The sequence below is a fragment of the Manacus vitellinus genome, unplaced genomic scaffold (genome assembly GCF_001715985.3).
Source record: "Manacus vitellinus isolate BGI_N305 unplaced genomic scaffold, ASM171598v3 scaffold_97_pilon, whole genome shotgun sequence".
NCBI lineage: Eukaryota > Metazoa > Chordata > Aves > Passeriformes > Pipridae > Manacus > Manacus vitellinus.
Genome location: NW_021940906.1, coordinates 32,031 through 52,857, shown reverse-complemented (window position 1 = coordinate 52,857; position 20,827 = coordinate 32,031). Strand labels below are relative to the sequence as shown.

The 20,827-nt window shown below is 41.3% G+C and overlaps 1 protein-coding gene across 5 annotated transcripts in view; it reads right to left on the bottom strand.

The window, feature by feature from the left end:
- The window catches only part of PHF20 (PHD finger protein 20), a 65,277-nt gene that overhangs the window by 17,302 nt on the left and 27,148 nt on the right, over window positions 1-20,827 (bottom strand). For 4 of the 5 annotated variants that reach the window (XM_018086510.3, XM_018086511.3, XM_018086512.3 and 1 more), the window contains 4 exons: window positions 14,262-14,540; window positions 5,887-6,066; window positions 2,757-2,855; window positions 2,000-2,161 (listed from right to left, as the gene is read on the bottom strand). In XM_018086510.3, the coding sequence (XP_017941999.2) occupies window positions 2,000-2,161; window positions 2,757-2,855; window positions 5,887-6,066; window positions 14,262-14,540 (720 nt within the window). The remainder of the gene's footprint in view (window positions 1-1,999; window positions 2,162-2,756; window positions 2,856-5,886; window positions 6,067-14,261; window positions 14,541-20,827) is intronic. The other variant, XM_018086513.3, reaches the window with a different exon arrangement.

Genomic DNA, 20,827 nt, shown 5'->3' with positions numbered 1-20,827 from the left:
AAAAGGGTAAGTTCAGCATACAGTGTCTCAAACCAAAGGCACAAACTCTCTTTAGACAGGTAAGTATAATAAACAAAACCAGACTTGTACATTCAAACAGGATTCATACTAGTTGCTACAATTTGTGCAGAATTGTGACTTGGCACTTTTAGTGTAGAGCTCCCAAAAAGCAGTAAGAGGGTTCTGTTTTATGAACCATTCAATCTCACAAAGTGATGTCTTCGTGACAGAAACATTGAGTCCAACACAGAATTTAATCCTGCTTCAGAAATTATTATTTTCATTTAGTCTCCTGTTTAGGATCCATTGATCAACTCATGGGCAGTGCATAGCCCAAGGTATTTTTCCAGAAGGCATTCACACTACTTAGCCAAAGCATTAATGCATCTCTGGATTGAATAAAACTGCCAAGAAAATCTTTACTGAAAGAGCAGGTTAAATTGAGATTCTGACCTCAATAATATTAATCAATGTCTGCATCTTCCTTGGGGATAGAATGGGAGGGTTGGAGGAAGAAGACAAGGATTTTAATTATTTGGAAATAATCTAATGAGTTGGAGGGGAGTGGAAGATGAAAACTTTAGTCACTCTTAAGTAAGGTTGTGGGGTCTCACCTATAGTGGGTAAAACTATTTTCATCACTTAGCTCACAGAATGCAAAACCAGAACCACCAGTCTGTGCTATAAACTACATCTTTTGGAGGAACATCTGTTCTCAAATTAAAGGGGCTGAGAACCCAATGCAGTGGTTGCAAAGTTTCATTCCAGCTCTGAGCTGGGACACTCCCGAGGTGCTCTGAAGTGACAGGTCAGGCACACTGCACTGCCACACTGCACAGGGCTTTCACTTCTACTTACACCACATTTTGTTTATCTAGGCACAGCTTTTATTGGTGGTACAACTTCTGCAGATGCAAAAAGCAGCAAAGCAATTGTGATAAGGATGAAATAAAAACAATTTCCAATATTTTCCACCACTTTCAATGTCTATGAATTGATCAAAAGAAGTCTGAGCAACTGATGGCCAAGTTGCTGTATGTTCTATGGTTGATACACTCTGAAAACACAACTGCTCAGACTTGCAGAACGTGTTTCAAGACATTACCACCAAATGCACTTCAGTAGTTTTGCCTATGTAGTGGAATTAACTGAAGTTAATTTTTAGTTTTGCCTAATGCCAAACAATGAGAGTTGTGTCCAAAAAAATAATCAAATAGTCCTCCACAGTGCAGCTGTACAATAAGGAATTTAAGATTCTTGTACATCATCAAGCTGTCATACATTTCCTATTTCCTCTAATTTATGAGCTTTAAGAACAAGAGAGAGAACAAAATGTTTGCTGTCTTTTTTAGTGTACCATCTTGTGACAGTAAATAGTAATTTGGACCAAGATATTAGGATTACGAAAGCTGGAACACAGCAGCCACATTTTTATGAGTTCTGTGCACGAAGTACTCTGAAGACACCAATAAACACCTACTCAATAAACAGCTACCCAAGAGCTCCTCATTAGGAAGCTCAGAGTCATTATGACCGAGTATCACAATGTATCTACACAACTACACACCACCACACCCAGTGGTCTCTCAAACACAGCACATTCTGTAGCAAACTTGCAAAGCACCATTTTTAACTTTCAAGGAGCTCTCACTTTGTAGAAACCTTTCGAAATATGAAAAATGTAATTATGAAGTTTGAACACGGTTATTTTAGAGTTAATAAGGTGATGCAAAAAATGCAAAATTAATCTCATTACTAAAATAAGGGCAACAGTCTTAAGGTGTATATGAAGGTAAAGTCAAAGCAAAAAGCAGCAACATCATCTGGCAAAACAGTGGGTCCAGCTTCATCAGGGAGGGACAAGGAAACACACACAGTGCTGTGTAAGAACAGCCAAATTCACACCATAAGAACTAGTTTTCAAGTATGTTAGTGCAGCTCACATATTTACTAGCAACAAAAGGCAGAACCAGCAAGACACACAGGAGAGTCATCTCACCATTTGCTTTTGATTTTCCCCTGTGCTGTCCAGAATCAGCACAGTGCAGAGGTGTGCTCGGGTGGGCAGATGATTTATTTGAAGAAATAGATTTTGTGACAACTGATTTTTCAGGAGAAAGCTCCTGTGAGACATCTGTGTTTTCCCCAAGGCCAGAATACCCTGTAAAATTGTAAGAAGTGTTAACAGTGGAAATCTGTGGTCAAGGAAAGCTGACAGAAGAACAGCCCCATGCACGCCCACAGCAGGCACATCCATTCACTGAGCCTGTCCCCACTGATGTGCTGGGGCTCCAGGACTACCCAGTGCTGCAGAAAGCTGGGCAAGCTTTCAACAGCCAAGAAAGTTCTTGTCTGAAACAGAAAATTTTAAGCTGTTCAGTCACTGTTCACTGCTGACAGAAGCAAGAAAGGTTTTAAGTGACCACCCTTTCCAGCCCAACTAGTCCTCAGGGTGAGCAGGTGTACAAATGCTTTTGCTTTACAGGCACTTCCACACAAGCACTGCTGGCTGGAGACCTGCCCCTCACATCCCACTGCTACTCACACAGGCTACACACATTCCCTAATCCCACAGACTCCAAAGTGGACAGATCTTGCCAACCACAATTTAAAATTAACCAGTTTATAAAATCAGAGCTAACAGAGTAGTGAAGAAAGCAGTCTGAACTGCAATGCCTGCTCTTGAGTGAGCTAGACTGGGTAACAAAACAAAACAATGGAGCCATTTTCATCTACAGAAGAAATATGAGCATTACCAGGTTTAGATCTCTTTTTCTTTTTTTTCTTTTTCTTTGACTTGGATCTTCCATAGTCTTTGGATTTTCTTTCTTTGTTCTTCTCATGTTCTTTAACACCTAAAATTAGACAATATTGCAAATTAATTTTTAAATATATACATTTATTCTACTTATAAAGACCTCCACGATTTCCTTGGACAATCAAGGCCATTTCACTGCAAAAAACCCAAGAAAATTTATTTGTAAGAATTTCCAGCTCTCAACTGGAATGGTGTATTTTAAAGTTCTAATTTGATTGTCCCATAAAAAAATTAGAATATCGTTTGGGAGAAATCAACTGTACAGCAGTGCCCATTTATTATTTACACGCTTCAGAAATTATAAAAAAAGAAGAGACTGAAGGATTTGTTATATCCACTTTCTAAATTATTATGGATGAACATTTCAGTAGCATTGTAACAGAAGCCTGACAAGAACAAAACCCCAACCCCCCCAACTTCAGTTCAGTTCCTCAGTCAAATATTTTGTTTTCATTGCAAATTGAGTAACAACTAGTTCAAGTGGCTTTAATTACTATTCTCTCAACATCTGTTCTCCATCCCATTCTGTGGGATGGGTTTGAGTGTCAATCCCGTCCATCCTCAAGGCGCGGTACCAGAGCACCGTGCTGCGAGGTCGTGGGCACAAATCCTTGCGTTCCAGGTCCCAGTCTTTGTCTACAACTTCTGTCCTTCAGATTTAGGCCTCTGCAGTAGAATTTCCAGATGCTTACACAGCTCCTTAAGTAAATTATCCTCACTCAGCTCCGGTGCAATCAACACGTGCTATGGAGGGATGCCTTGCACCTCAGAATGGTTCTGCTCTCAGAGAGCTTGGTTGACTGAGCCACTCACCCTTCTATTCACAAACTTATTTCAATTTCTGGTGATGGATGGCAGAATAAGCACCTAAAGACACTTTATACTGTAAGAAATCTCCTGCACAAACCATTTAAGCTGGCCTGTAACCACTTATGAAGCAAACCAGCAGTACCCGTGTATTATGTCACCCTCTTTCGTACATGCCAACAGCAAACTGCCCAATTCACTGGCTGCGTGTTTATGGCACAAACAGCTGAGAAACTGCAAATCTCAGTCATGTTTATCAACTGTGATACAGGAGACATGCTCAGGAGAGTCTTTAGCCCCGCACCTCCCCATCCTCTTAGTCCTTGATCATTTCCTGCTCCTCTGCCCCTGCTGTGCCTCTCCTGGTACGTGGGCAGTGATGGTCTCAGTGCCACATCAGCTGCTGCCCTGATGGCAGCTGGCCACCCCAGTCACCTGTCCTCCAAGGGCAGTAGGACTGGCAACACAAAAGCCATCTTCCTTCCCCCTCCGTGGCAGTCGAGGGGGTTATTCAAGTGTCAGCACAACTTCCTTCTTACTTTCCTCTGTCCTCATATCTCCTGTTCTTCCAGCGCTCAAGATCCTCCAGGTACCATTCCCTTCTCCCTGCTCACAGGGATGCAAGGAAGTTCTGCCATTTTATTCTTCCAGAAGGGCAAAGAGAGAAAAACTGAGCTTAACAGAAGCAGGAAAATTTTGCTTCCTTTTGTTTGGGAACTGACATTCACATGGTCAGATCACTGGATTTGTTTTAAGATATCCAAGAGCACAGAGTAAGCTGCCTCAGTCACTGTGAATATATCCATCATAAATATGACAGAAACTGTCACTGTGTTCCACACTTTTCCCCCTTGAGGTAACCTGTATGTCTTAAAATCTGAAAAAAATCTAAGCATTTGAAAATTTCTGTGTACAGCTATCTTCTGACTGCACACCATAGTTAATGCATGCTCCCTGAAAAAAAAAATCTGCAAAGAACAAATATTCAAGTGTTATACCAGAGCCTTCCAAAAACTGTGTACTGAAGAATCTTGTTGTCTCAAACTGTTTCTCACAAGCACTCTAAAGTGTAATGAATTCTTACTGATCCAAGACCAGATAGGGAGACTGTCTAGGTTAGGAGCACCCTCACAGGTTTGTGTGATCAAACAGAATGATAAACTGCCTTGTATAATCCTAAAAATGAAGCTACATTTTCAATAACTACATTTTTAAAAGCTTTGGGGTTTTTTTGCAAAAACATAAGACTTCAACTTCCTTGAATGGCAGAGGTTCATGAGGACCAGGATGAGTACTCATCATCCTCCACCATGTGAAAGTTCATTCTAATCTTTAAATACCACACTCCCTAGGAAGACGTGTCCCACTGAGTCAGAACAGCGAGGAGACTGATGAATCTCAGTCAGGCCTTCCTACAAGGGTGGGCAGCAAAGGATGTCCGAGCACAAAGAGAGGTGCCAGGCACTGCCTCACTGCTATGATCAACAGAACAACACACAGACAGGCAGTGAAGGTGAAGATCTCCAGGACACAGATCATCTCTTACAGACAGAGTAGTCTAAGCTCAGAGTTTGTGTTTTCCTCATCACCGTGACTCAAATTCTCACCACGTATCTGAAAGTGGCGATGTAGTAAATCCAAAGGTACGCTGGAAATTATTTATATATTATTTATATACATATAAAGTATTTTAACATATGTATTGTTTCTGTGCATGTGTGTGCACACACATCCCCCCCATCCACTGTATGGCTGTCACCCACCTATACTAGAGCAGGTTTCAGTATAAACACGCTATAACAAATGCTATTAAAAAAACCACCCTAACAAAATAAAACACCCCAGGTCACTGCGCCTCATGCCCCCCTTTTAAGTTTAGGTATCTCAATAAGTACAGGATTACTTAAAACATTTAATGCTTTGGACAGTCAAGAGTTTAACAGCATTAAGACCCACATATCAAACAGTAAAAATAAGCAATAACCTTTTCATGCCCTTTAAGATGTAAAAGGTACTTGAAGTATTAAAGATATTACCCACTGACTGGGAAGAATAAACCCCAATGAAGACAGCAAGAAAAGTTACCAAATGACAGTGAAACAGCACTGTTTACATTTCATACCGTACATTTATACAAAATTACTCTCTCTAAAAGCAGGTATACAGAACATGTGCTATCAACATTATCAGTTCCTTACAATGGTTAAAAGTTTTCCAAGACTGTCCCAGTTTAACTGTGCACGTTACACCCACAGCCGTACCATGTCCAACTCTGTCTCTGTCCCGAGGCCTCCGCAGCGCTCTCGCTATGTGGGTCCTGGCTTGGTCTCTAAGGGAATGGCGGTGACTATTTAATGCACTTACAGGAGTTGAAGTTCTTCTCTTTTCTATTTTTTCATCTCTATATGGGGTACTCCTTAGGGCTATGTGTAGAGGAGCATCTACAAAGAGAACAAAGACCAAGTCCAAGCTTTAAATACTTTCAAAAGTCAGTCTAGTTCAGCAGCAGCAGCTCTGGGAGTCCATGTGGAGTGTTTCTGATCAGACACTGCTCAGCTCAGTCCTAGCCCTGACTGAAAGGCTCAAACCTCCAGTGCTCTTGTTTGGTTTGTTGAGGGTTTTTTCCCTTCAAAAAGAAACAGTGGATGCATATGCATTCCCCAAAGCTCTATTCTTTCAGAAATACTGCGACTTCAAAGAAAAGAGGAAAGAGAAACAGTTCAGTTTGGCAGAGATATGGGTCAGGTAATTTTTATTAGTTTCTCCAAGAGAAAAGGAGCCTTGTTATTTTAGTGAGAGGAACCACAGCCTGTCCTCAAAGTGAGTTTTGTAAGGAGGTACATAGAAATAGCATAAAGCAGCTCTGCATATATAAGGAAGAGCAGTTTTAAAATACATACCACTGAAACAACAGTGTTTCAAGCAAGAGAGAGATGTAAGAATTCAGAATCACTACCTAAAATTCATAAAAATCATGAGATACAGAAATGGCTTCACCTGAGATTCCATTTATTATTATTTAAGTCAAGTCAGTTTCCTTCTCCTAACTCCAGGTAGCAACTCCTCCTGAACAACTCCTGGACATGGAAAAAGAGTGAGGAAGATGGTAAAAGCTAAGGCTGCAAGGCAAGTAGTACAGCAGAGTAAACCAGACCAGTACACTGACATTTTGGAGTACAATATTCAGTATTAATAAGTCAGGGAGACCCAGTGGCCAAGGTGACAGCTTGCTGACTTGCATCAAAATGTCCCATTCTATCATCACAAGCACCTCAAAAGTTCAGTGGATACTTAAGGTAACTTCCTTCTTGTCTGAAGATTAACATGCCTCTTGGACCCCTCTAATTAAATAATTCTGAGTAGAACCTGGAAGTGACTAAAAAGAGAAGGAAAAGAGTCCTAGAGAACATACTTAGGAGAAGAAATGGTATCAAGCCCCCTGCCCTGCTCAACATTTCAAGCTGAAGCAATAACAAGGCGCATTGCAGAGCTTTCAGGATCAAGTGGATCTCTTCAGGCAAAAGGAAGTCCAAGATGCAGAAACCTGAAGGCCATCAGATGACATCTTCCCTGGTCCTCTCACTCTGAAGATGCATTAGAACTTTAAAGAAAAAAAGAACAGGAGCCACCCATACCTATTTCTGTAATCAAACTGGTATCTTCTAGTCACCTGCCCTACTGCTTTACAGCAGCCCCAAAAGACAGACATTAAACAAAACCCTGACTTCCACACAAGACCCTAAAAGGTGCCTTTTGTCCAGCCAGGCACTGGTGCCTTGCTCTGGGTGCTTATTTACCTCAAGAGCTGCAAGACTGTAGAAAGGAGCAGGTTTTGTCCAGAAAGAATTACCAAAACCAGAAGATACTCCTTGATTAGCACCACAGTACATGCATGACCTTCCATTTGCAACAGGACTAACTTCTCTTGCAGGAATAAGTATAAAGAGGTTTTGTTGTGGTTTTTTGTTCATTTTCTTGGTGCTGTTTTTGTTTGCTTGTTTGTTTTTAAGCTGGGTCTACTTTTGTAAGACTTCCTACTAACAGAATTTGCTCTTCTGAGGACTTCCATGACCAGGGGTTGAACAAGACACCATCAGTTCAGACAGAAAACTTTTTCCCATGGTTACAAGGTCGCTGAGAAATAAGATTAGAGTACTTCATAATCTCTCTGGGAACACCAGTGCCCTAACAAGCTTTCTGAAATGCAGTTTGTTGCAGCACAGGGTGAGAAGTCACATAAACAAGCCCTTTTCCAGCTTTCCTGATTGTCTACCATGCTGCAACAAAAATGTATCTAAAAAATATTTACAGAATGCCATCCCAGAGAAACCCAAAATTACAATACAAAAAACCACATACAAATCAGACAACCTTCATCAGGTTTCCCTCCTAGCTTTCCCTGCTCCCAACAGCTCAACTCAATTTCATGAATTAACATTTAAGAACCCCATGGTCACCTTGATCCCACCAGTCTTGGAAAGAGCACAAGACATCTGGGCTTCTTGTGGGCTGAGATCAGGGCACACAGGCTCTTTGTTCCACTGACAGAAAAGTTTAGAGGGTCTACAAGACCTCTGAGCACTGTGAAATGTATTTTATGAGTTGTGATTAAATTTGAGGAGATTAAAAAAACCCCTGAAATTTATCCTAAACTTTTGGGACAGCAAACATCAAAACTGATGCCATGGAAATGCAAATTTGCAAACCTTCCACACTTAAGTGTCCTTTTTCCTCTCCCCTTGCAAGTATAACTCAGGCAATTTATAAAATTATCCCCTAAAGAACAAAGTGCAATTATTCATAACAACCACAACCAAGACCTTGTATTTAGGCATGTGGCTTTAAAACTTGCACATTTCCCCCATCCTGCATTAATACCACCTGCAGAGTGTGCCACCTGCTTCCATCTTCTGGACTCCTCAAGCCAACCTTCACTCTCCAGAAGGTTTCTTACTCCTCCCCAGTCCCAAGCCAACTGTACTGTGAGGCTGCAGTGACAGCAGGACTGCACTCTTGGAGACTCTCATTAGGACTGCATAGGAGACCCCCATGTGTTTCCTAAAGCTGTCTGTGCAGGTCCTATGAAGACACCTGCACCTGTGTCCCACCTCAAGGAAATCAGAAAAGGCACAAAAAGCCTCCTGACATCCTGGGCAGTGACACCTTCCCTGTTCTTGAACAGTGACACGGTGATTAAACATCAGAGCAGATTAATTTCTAGCTCAGATGACACTAAATACCATTAAAAGGAACAGGAGATATGTTCACAAGATACTGGAGACAAGGAGGCCTCCTGATTAACTGCCCCCAGCCTTCTCCCATGGAGTTGTTTCAGGCCTCCCTCCTAAACCTGGAAGAATTATCCTCTTCCACAGGATGAGATGACCCACAAGCAGTGAAGGATCTTAGAAATCAACAAATACAGAGTTGAGATGTGAAACCACCTCAGCCATGCAGAAACCACAAAGATAGAGCTTCGGAGAACTTACTCCTGAGCACACCAAGGCTTGGTGACAGGCAAGGCAAGAGCTTCATGCCCCCTGGAACACTGATGTCAGACCCCAGGTCAGAAGGTCTGAAGCATTCCCAGGAAGCAAAGAGACTGCATTCCCAGTCTTGTGTTGTGAATCAGACAGTATTCACCATCCACAGCTGTGAGATCATTTGCTGAGAATATCCAGCAAACGATATTTTGGATATCATTCAAGATCTGAAAGACCACATATCATCTTGACTCACAGCCATCCCCACACACCAAACACAGTGTTGTCAGGATAAGCCAATGACTATCAGCAATTCTGCAGAACAAGGAGGGTGTTAATGCACATCTTCACCCGCTGCCAGGAGAAGCCCTGTGTTTGTAGATCACCATGCACATCCCACTGCCTAGCAAAAAGGCAGCCAGAATTCAGAGGACACAGAAAAATTCCCCAAAGGATCAACCTGACAATCAATCACTACAGCACAGGCCAGAGGTTCACCTGTGAACAGCTACCAGTAACAACCAGATGTCTGAGATGTTTAAGCTGCCAAAGCAAGTTTGCCAACCCTATGCATGCACAATTCAGATCTCATCAGTAATACGAGTAAGGACAAAGCCCCTTTTCTCTTTACATGCATTCATGTAAAGAATGCATGCATTAAGTCATTTATTCACTAACAGGACATACTGTAATTAACTTTGAGCAGGCAGAATTTTCGAACAATGAAGTTATGTAAAAAAATTTAAACCTACTGACAAAACACTTTTTCTTTCTCTAAGTGCCTTTTATGGACTCCACAGTAGGGACAGATTCTCTACAGTCTCCAAATTACAAACTGCAGATCTGTTCCCTTCTTTTCTTTCTCATGGCAAGGAACACAGCAGAGCCAAGACTGGCAGCATCTTCCTAGACTGAGGCTACTGTTACATATCCACACACAAAACCAGGGCCTAATACTGAACAGCATTTTTGAAGTCCCAAAACTTATTTTACCTTCCATTAGGAGCAAAACTCCTCAGGGAAGCTGAACAATGTCCTAGAGCAAAACGGGTATCAACTGATGAGGTCCCTGTTACTACAGCAATTGTGTTGAGGGGCACTGTAAGGTCTGTCAGCACTACTATGTGGTTATGAAGAGCTTTAAGAACACATAAATCACCTATGATAGCACTTCCTTGTACACATGTTATCAACTCCCCTACTTGTTCCCATCTAATGAGGTTACAGTCTCCTGAGAAGTCTCCAGTCCTTATCAAGCAGAGAGCCTCACCAAGGCGTGACGTGGGGTACAAGAGCTGAGCAGGCACTCAGGTTTTGACTGTCAGATTTCAGAAAACATGAAAGGCATGAACTACATTTTGCTGAACCTCAAAATGAAGATATTTTACTAAAAAATGAAAGCCACCAATTCAGAAAAACTCAAAGTTGAGATGTTCAAATTCTGAGTTGCAGGTAGAAAGACTAAAAGGAAGCTATTCCATGCCTTGTGCCCTTGGAGCGGTCTAGGAAGAGACACAGCAATCTTTATTAAGAATAACCATTTGCAGGTACTTTACATGGATATCTGAAGGAGAAAACTGGTACCTTCAGAGAACGTTGTTTACAATAAGTGTCTGTAGGGCACAAGTTACAGTATGTGATGACATACTTCAATAGTCAACAAAGGGGTTCTGCAGCAAAAGAGAAGGGACCACAAAGAAAAAAGCCTGTCTTAAGACTAATGCATACAGGCATGAAATCCAGTTCTACTCCATTTTGTTATTACAGCAATCAACAAGTAACAAACTGACAAAAACTGCCAGAGATACTCCACCACATTCAATTCCCAAGAGAGAAGTCTGATAGAAATCTCAATCTGAACTGTCAAACCCTGAAACAACTCTCTTGTCTAAGACAAAAGAGAAGTGAGAAGTGTCTGCACACTTCTTGGAAGCTCCTGCACCCACACGCATCAGCGCAGGTCTCACCCTCCTCTTTACCAGAGGTGGCTCTGCTGAGGTGTGATGCAACCTGAGAGCTGAGGGCAGGAATACCTCCATCTCCTGTGGTCCAGGGGGACACAAAATCAACAGCCTTCTCTGGGAGAACAATTCTTTCCTGGAGACCAAATAGCAGCAACTTGTGGAGGTAAGTGTTGTAACATAGGCATGGGGGAGGAGCTGCTTCATCATCATGATTTCATAGTACTTCCTGATTAATTAAAGAGGTATTGCCTGAACACATCCAGTGGCCTTAAAGTCCTAGTCACTCTATTCAGGCATATTCTGTAAGGCATATATAAAATACAAGCAGCAGGCAATGGTAGTTCCTTCCCCTCTGTTCAGAGCCACTACAGAACTTACAGAGCTATTGTCAAATTTGCCACTGCAAAGGTAAGATCCTTCTTTGGAAAAAGAGAGTGACAGGACAAATCAGTCCCACACTAACCTTTCCAGCTCACTCAAACTTTGATGCCAACACCAAGTGGCACAATTCACATTTCAGATGTCAAAATTTCAGTCTCCACTTTAGTGCAAAGCAATTATATTTAAGTTGTTCCTTCTCACATGCCACAACATGGTCACTGAAGACCTCTTACATCCATCTTCTTTATGTGTTGAAATTCTAATTTTAAGCACTGTATGGAAAAAGTTTTGCTACTGTTCTGAATATTGCAGATTTTTCTAGAACTTTAGGGGCAATAAGTATTTTCACTTTATATCTAGTAACAGACTACCCCCACCATTTATTTATTTTATGTGTAGCAGAAACAGTAAGGAGTCTCAGAACTCTAAAATAAAACTTGTCAAATAAGGACCTAAGTGTGACAAAGCTTCTAAAGCAAGAGCATCTTCAAGCTTATGGAATAACAAGATTCATAATTTCTAAAGCTTTATCTGTTAGAAATACCCACCTTTTCTTAAGCACTAAAAATCAACCTAATATAGTGAAGTAGAAGAAAAGGACACTTGTACCAAAGGTAAAATAATTTAAATATATTCTCTTTGAACAGGAGAATTTTTGCTCACAGAAGGACTGTAAGGATGAAAAGTAGACCCAGCACATCCTGGACTGAATTATGGATTCAAAAGCCTTCACTCTAAGCAGTACATCCTGAAAAGCCTTTTGAAAAGGTGACATAAAAGCATCAGTACACAGAAAGTCTTGCTTAGCAGACTTGGCTTCCTACATGTGCCATTAAGACAGAAGAACAGAACTTCAAATACAACGGTGTGAGCTCATAACCCCATTAACTCTGGTTTGGGCTGTGTGGTACCACAACAAAAACTAGAGAAATTAAGAACACACGCTGAGTTACAAACCAATGGCACTTAGCATCAGACATATGCTGTAACTAATATATAATGACATTACTTTTCCTCATCAAGAAAAACCTTACTGTAGTTTCACACCAGCAGGCTCTGACTGTGAAGGTGACTGGAGAACTTTACAGCCCACCTTCCACCTTGATGTGCTGTTCACCAGCTGTCAGCACACCCCAGAGGCTGTGAGCTGACAGCCCCTGGGGCTGTCATGGAAATGATCCAGGTGAAAAGTATCTATCCACAAATGGGCAATGAGAGGGGTGGGGGCTTAAAATAAGCAAATACAGTTACATCTCAACACCACAAGGAATTATGACATGAAAGCAACAGTGTGCACTTGGAAAGGATAAACGGAAGGGTCAAGATCTTGAGTCACTACTCCAGGACTATCACAGGAAAACTACTTCACAAATCAAAATAAGTATGGAGTTAGAAAGACCCTAACAGAAGTCTGGTAATGGAGAAGCACATGAGATGCACAAAGCCTGTTTTGATCCCTGTGCACTTGTCAGCAGCCAGTGTTCACACTGCTGGTCTCAGGTGTGTTCCTCAAGGCAGTATTTGGGCTCAGTTAAGCTGCATGCACAGTACAACACATGCAAGCCATCACATCCTAATATATCTAAAGAAAACTATCTCTACCTAATCCAATCTTATGCCTTTGTAGGATTTAAACTTAGAGAAGTATTTGGGGGTTACATGTAATAACAGTATGTAAAGTTTCACTGATCTTTTTAGGAACAAGCAGTAGCACCTCAAGCAAAAAATTGTTTTCTGGACTCATAAGAAAAGCAGCCATGAAGCAAAGTAAGACAAGGTATCTTCTGCTGTGGTGAGCTGGAGCTCTGTAAGCAACTTGCAAGATTGAAATTCTTAAACAGAATATTAATGAAAGATCAAATGGAAAGACAAAGACACTGAAGGAATTCAGCAAGGAGAAAGTTGGATTTTATAAGAGAGGCTGAATGAAAAGACAGAAGTTTTATGGGCCCGCAGTACAAAGAGACATCAGCCCACAAGAGCAAAGTCTGCCCAGGTTATCAGCAATCCCACTGCAGCCCACACTAGACCTACACTGCCCAGTCAGTGTCATGCCAGGCACTGGGCAGAAAGTGCTTCAGAGAATAAGGGGGAAGCAGAAGCAAATGTGATTTTGCAAACTGAAAAGGTTATAACTTACAAAAAAAAAAAAAAAAAAAGAATGTGTTTGGGGTTTTTTTGCTAACTATTAAGTTTTTATTCCTTTCCATTACCCATATGTTGTGTGAGGATCTTTTTCAAGCCCATTTGAAACAACTGCATTTATTAAATACTAGGACTTTTCAGCCCACAAAACAGTAAATACTTCAGGAACTGAAACCGGATTTCTAGCCAGGCACATGCTTGAAGGCAGCCCATGAAATGTAAAGACCAAGGAAGAAATAGGACAGAACTGGAGTTACCCAGACTTTTTCCCTAATACAGAAAAGGACAGAAGTCTTCAACCAATACTATTTGTCAAGCCAGAAGAGAAACAGAAATCAAGTCAGAAACTCAGGGAATTGTATTTTTTAAAAAGGAACAAAGGTTTAAGGTGCAAGTGAGTTGCTACAAAAAAGTAAGAGAAGATGTATAGTGAGTTCTTTACCAGAACATGATCCGCATTTCTAGAGAAGGGAATTTCTTCAGTATTATCTTCTCTAAAACACCATGGGCACACATATTTATATTTCTTCTCCACACAGAAAAATGCTAAGACCGAGCCCTAGAAAGACTCCTTCAGCCCAAAAGAAAATCCGTTTCTGTTCTGTTCCACCTGTCCTGCCTGCTGCTGTTTAAAAAAAAGGAAGAGATCAACACCATACTTACACAGTGAACCAGCTGTGCTCCGTCCTCTTTTTGACCTTTCTTGATTAGCTTTTTCAGAAGCCAAAGAAGCTCTGGTTTGAATATTTCTTTTTACAGGGTTCTGCTGTGATTCTGCAGCCTTCTCCACTCCATGAAAGTATTTCATGTGATAATGCAATAACTTGGCTTTGCGGAAGGATTTTGAACAGTCCAAGAACTTGCATCTAAACTTGTGATCCTGGTCAACAGTTGCAGCTTTTTTTGATGCAAGAAAGTCTGTTCTCCTACAAGGTTTTGTTACTGTAAGAACAAAACAGATAAATTCCCCCATGCATTTGCTACATTTATCAAATGGTTTCCTAAACTGAAAACATCAAAAAAAGTTAAGTAAGCATGCATTCAAACATATTAGCCATGAAATGCTAAAAATAAAATGTTAATGCTTTATCTGCCTTTAAGGTCAATAGCTTTGAAGGGAAAACTCCGGCCTACACTGTTCTTAAAAATTGGTTGTCAGGAGTCAGTGTTTTTATGAGTAAGTTACTGTTAGAAAACAACATTTTGCTTCCCCAAGTCCCTTGCCCAACAGCTGATACCAGTGTATAAGTGCTCCTTCAGCTAAAAGACTGAATCACACAGAGATTATGTCTCTAAGTAATGTTCTATAAAGTATTTATTTAATTGTTTATAACTATTCACACCTTTGGTGAAAGCACTTTCCAAGGAAAACAGTTTTGCTTCTCTGTTAACCATTACTTTGCTACTGCTTTCTGGCTCCCACCACTGAAGCCTGGCTATTTCCAAGGACAATGGAAGCAATACGTCAAAAAAACATTTTTTCAAGTAAAATTCAAATTTATTTCAATTTTGAAGCAGCAATGAAAGCATGAAACCAAGCAAAAGGAAAACTGCCTGCATTTGTTACAAAACGTTCCCTATGAGCTATAGTTACCTAGTTTCTCAAAAACAGCAAGGAAAGTTTTCAGGCTCAAACAGAAGAACATTTTAAGGCACCTATTCTACAGAGCACTGCCATGCAACTTGGGGCTGTATCTAAACTGACCTGGTAAACTCCTAGTTCCTGTTTTACCATTTCAGAAACTTTTAATTCATGTTTTTGCTAAGAAACATACAAAAGAAACATTTTGAACTAAATCAGATTACTGTCACCACTATCTGTATGCAATACAACACAGGAGAGGTAAAAATTGGGAAACATTCAGATATAAAGAGCTCTATGCAATTATCCATCACTAATACACACACTGTCACAAAATCCCTCTCCAACTAGGAGACAATTTCAGAAAGGTGTCATTTCTAAAAAAACAGCTTCCAAATACAATTTTTGAATTTGTTTTGCCAGTACTAAAATATTATTTCCATATTTATAAGTATTTTCAACTTGCAGGATTAAGCAAGAAGTGTTCAAAAGCAAGACCCAGATGTAGCAACAGTGACTGAGCACGAATGAAAATCAAGACGTTACACTAGAAGTAGTTGAAAACAAGGGACAAAAGGACCCAGAAACATTATGAACAAGAATAAGATTTTCTACAAGTGCACATATGCAGGAAGGCATCGAATGGGAGTGTTAAAGGTAGTGTCAATACAGTCCTGGGATAAAAACACAGGACAGTTTGTTTACAGGTTTTTGGCATGCAGCAACAAAAACGGTGCCACTGAGCTGCAGACAAAGGTTATGTCCCAGTGCAGAGAGGCACTCGAGACAGCTGTGCCTGAGGCACACTCAGCCCTGAAGGACTGTGTCTTGACAAAGAAACAAAACTGGAACACAGAGAAAACACAAGCACTGACACCACGGAGGCCGATGTACAGGGAGAGATGAACTTGGATGCACGCCAGGCTGGATGAAAGAACACTCAGTGATTCTACATAAGGAAACAGTACAAAGGAAGGCACTGCTTTTGGGGGTTTCACAGCAGTTAATGAGCAGGAGGCTCATGGCACGGTCATGTTAAGAATGTGCTGACAGAGACATCAGCAGGACTGCAGCAAAGCCAGAACTACTGAATCGCACTTGCAGAATGACAAAGTTTGCCAAACCAAAATCAAAATATGCTGCAGACCATCAAAAGCTGCATTCAGAAAGAAGGAAAAAGTATTTCAGGGAGGCTCAGTGCAATGGCTGTGGGTTTAGTGAAAGTAAACACAGAAAGGTTCTCTTGACTGTAAAGCTAAAAACCAGCATTCAGGACTATGAATGCTGAGAACTTGTTATTATTTAATAACTAACACGAAGATAGGAAAATGTAACTGCAGCAGAAGGGACTAATGGGGTCCAAAGACTTAGCAAAAAAAATTACAGGGATGACAAGGGAAACTGTTGTACCACTGTTGGGATGAGGTCCTCCATCCCAGCTCAGAGCACTTCACCTTCACTGAGCTGGACAAACTCTGGAGAAAGCCACAGGGAATGACTACAGCTACAGGTTAGAAGAGAGGACAGGATCATGTCAGCTGAAGCTTAGAAATAAGAGACAAAGGTATGGAGCAAGGGGAAAGAAAGCAGACAAAAAGATTACTGCAACATGCCAAAGGAATGTCTTCAGAGTAATAAAAATGTAGAAAATCCCACACAATTTGAAATTGTTTAATTTATTCCCATCACCACCACATTTGGGGGCATTTTCCTTCTCTACAAGTAACACAACAGAACTCCCTGTCACCTGGGCACAGCAGGCAGCTGATACCCAACTTCCCCACCCAGGGAAGCCTCTGGAGAGCCGACGCTCCCAGTTGAGTGCTGTGGAAATCACTTCCTACACCAACACCCAAAGGGGTAGCTGCCATCCTTACAAATGGAATTTTTGCTCACAACACATGCTACTAAAACTGGTTTCTATAGAGAGAAAGTTTTGCTGTATTATCTTCAGATTTTCAGGCACTTGCCTTTTCAGAGGAGCTTGGTAGATGTTTTCCCTGAGCACAGAGGAAAGTGAATGTTAAGTTCACACCTGCTATTTCTTTTCCATGTTTATAACCAAAATTAAAACTCCTCATCTGGCCTTCCATTAGCCATTACAACATTGAGCATAGACACTCAAGGTCAAGCATCAGTGTCTGCTTTAACTTTCAAAAATATCCCTTCAGTGTTCCAGTGAGGAAACCCCTCAGTTTTCACAGGGCTGAATGATCCAAGGGTCACACTGAGCACTAAGTCCACAGTAAAACACACAGTGTGGAGCTTCCAAGTCCACCAGAGATGTTCTTCCCCCACCACCCATTCTTTGTTTGACCTGACTCCTGCTGGGACAGGAATATTTGGCAGCAACACAGTACCTTGATTGAAGGTCTGCCATCCTGCAGCATCTCCTGTGGTACCCTGGTGATTCCAGAAAGCCAGGAGTGCACAGAACTCTTCCCATTTCCCCCCAGTTAAAGCTGGCCTGGCTGCAGTTTCAAGCCACCAGATCTCCACACACAATTGCCTGTTAAACTGAGGAGACTTCCAGTCTCTATTTTCTGGTCTCCAAAGACATACTATGTGAAGATCAAATTATTTCTTCACTTGCTGTTAAAATAAACACATAGAGTCTCTCCAGGACACATATTCTCTGGTACATTATCTTCACAACTGATTGTTACCACAACCTTTCTGACAGTTTTCACACTGTGCTTTGGACCACTTCTCACCTCACTAATTACTTATTTCTTTCAACTTATTTCTTCTGAAATCTTGTTTTTCCTGAGCTCACCAAGTGTTCCTGATCATCATTTAAGCTCTCGAACTATATTTCTTCCTTCATTTTCAAAAACCTCTTTCTTTCAAGATCTCAGTTGTGAAACAAAAACCATCTTGCTTAATTGGTCTTCTCAAACTATTTTAGGTAAGGACAGCTTCCAAGCATTTCCAGTGCATCCAGAATCCATACAAGGAGATGCCTGGTGTAAGAAATACATACAGCATCAATAGTCACAGGTCATTACACATTTATAAAGGCATGATTTTTTGAGCTTGTAACACTACTTGGTGATGCAAGAACTACTCAAGGTAGTATTTCCTACGACCCTCCACTCACTCCCTGTGCTGGAACTAAATTGGTATCAATAAAAGCAGGGAAGCCTGTTCTGCACAGTGAGGGTGTGAGTGTGCAGTGCACCATGTGCCCCTCCATGTACCTTTACAGGGGCCAGGTGGGAGGCTCTACCTGCAGTTTGAGGTGTAACTGAAACACTGGGACCAGATTGTGGTGCCTCATTGCAAGGAGCTTTAAGTGAGCAAGGCAGGAAGGACTTATTTACCTACCACATTGGCAAGCTCAGAGCACCAACTTCTACCCTCCCTTGAAGGGATCAAAGCCTACCCAGGTGAGCTGCAGGAAAACAGCAGGTCTCTCAAATGGATGCTTCTCCTTAAATGAAACCAAAGCTAAGAGCAACAAAATTAGAAAAACAGGCGTAAGCATAAGGCAAATGGAATCCCCGATGCACGTCTATGCAAATAAAGAAGTAATTTTAAGAGTGCTGGGAAATACAACTACAAACACAATAGCAGATCTGTGCAAAGCAAAGGCAGCTCACCTTTAAAGTCCAATCAGTTTGTAAGAGTAAACTCACACCTACTGAACAGTGCTTGTAAGCCTGTTTTCAGATATATGAAACAGAGCTTTAACTGGCTGCAAAGAGTTGCCACCAGACTGTCACCAGCTTTTTGGAAGACAACTTGATTTAGCTAAATTCTGATCACCCTTTCTGGTCCCTTGTCCTTAGAGGCGCCAAAAGCCAGCAGAACAGGATTTTTATCTTCTAGCACATTAATCAGAATTTTGTTGAAAAAATTTTTAAAGGAGTTTAAGTTTTGACAAGAAATGCTGTACTGCCCTTTCAGAACACATTACCAACATACATTTTAAAACATACAATCATAAAAGGATTCCAGACTGTGTGTGCTGTTATGTCTGCAACTACTATGAATCTTGAATCATCTACCAACCAGTCACTGAAAAACACCCTTTAAAAAGAACACTTTTGTCCTTAAAAATTCCTGATATTCAAATGCTATAAAAATTACATTCTTCCTATAAATCATGCAGGGTAAAATTAGTACTACCAGGGTGCATTACTCACTAACAACCCTAACATATCACACTGAAGAAAATAAAGGTTATTAACGTTACTGCGTTTTGCAGTACTTCCCTACTTTCCTAGGAAGAGAATGAATTCTCATCAAGTGACTAGAATTAAAGCCTACAAATAAAAATTAGTATTGGGTTACAATATTGCACCTGTTCTACACATCAGAAGTTACTGCTGACCTGAACTTCCATGCTGTATTTTGTGGGAATCTTGCATGCAATAAACACCCCATTTTCCACCTGCACCATCTACTCTGGCTGCACTTCTTCCCTTCCCAAGCCCCAAAATCAGTTTAATACACAGAGTAGACTGAGTGCATAACAAGTATAACTGTCTGACATACAGTTATTCTATCTGGAGGCACGCATACCTGCTCCCTTCATAATCACCCACAACAGGAGTTAACCCAGCTCTCAGCCTCCAACACCAGCTATTTTTAGGACAACATGCCCAGGCTCTGTAACACAACCACCCCTTCCACAAGGGCAGGAAGCCACAGGAGATTTTTGGAGGCATTTTCAGATCCTGCCCAGAGGCCTCTCCACACCCCTCCCCAGTAGCTTGTGCAAGAGCAAGGCCTGCTGTGCCCCATCAGCACTGCAGGGACTGCTCTGATCCCTGCTGTCCCCATCAGGCAGCTCCTCAGCACTGGAGGGACTGGTACGATCCCATGAGCAAGGCAGAGCATGAGGAGGGAAACACAGATCCACATTTAACTACAAAGCATTTATCCATGATAGAATCGACATATTTTAAAACTCGTCTCAATAAACTGCTTGTTCATAACATTTTTAACGTTGATTAAGTATGGAAATGTAGATTTTTGTACTTTGATTTCAGGTGACAGTATTTACTCGAGAAGACCCAGTACAGTTTTTATTCCCCATCCTTACAAGTTCTCTCCAACAAAAACAACTGCTTGTCACATCTGGATGTCCACCCAGGTGCATGTTTGGCATTTATAACTGTACACGAGATGGCTTTAATTAAATAAAACAAAATCCATGCTAAGAAGTGTGGAGTTGTACGTACCACCACCATGTTGAACTTCAGGTCAGAATTCAATGTGAGTGCATATTCCTAAATTAATCCAGTTTGCTCAAGTCCTGACAGAAGTGCCAGGAACAAGAGTGCACAAGCTCTATCAGAGTCTCTGGGTAGGTGTGAGCCCAGCTCTGCTCCCACAGCCTTCCTGCCTGTACCTCATGAAGCAGGCTCAGAAGAAGGCCACATCCCACACCCCCATTAGTGGGACTGACACCACACACACAGGGGTTACACATTCAGCTGGAATTCTCCCAAGTCTAAGCCCAAATTACAAATGCTCAGCAACAGCTGAAGGAGACCAACATCAAAAGAGTTCTAAACAGTAAAAGACCATTTACACATCCAACCTAAGCAAAAGGAAAGAGGTGAGTTCCTTCCTGCACTGAGGGTGCAAAGGGAGAGGACATCCCACTTGTGCAGTTCCCCCAGAGGCAGTGGAAAAG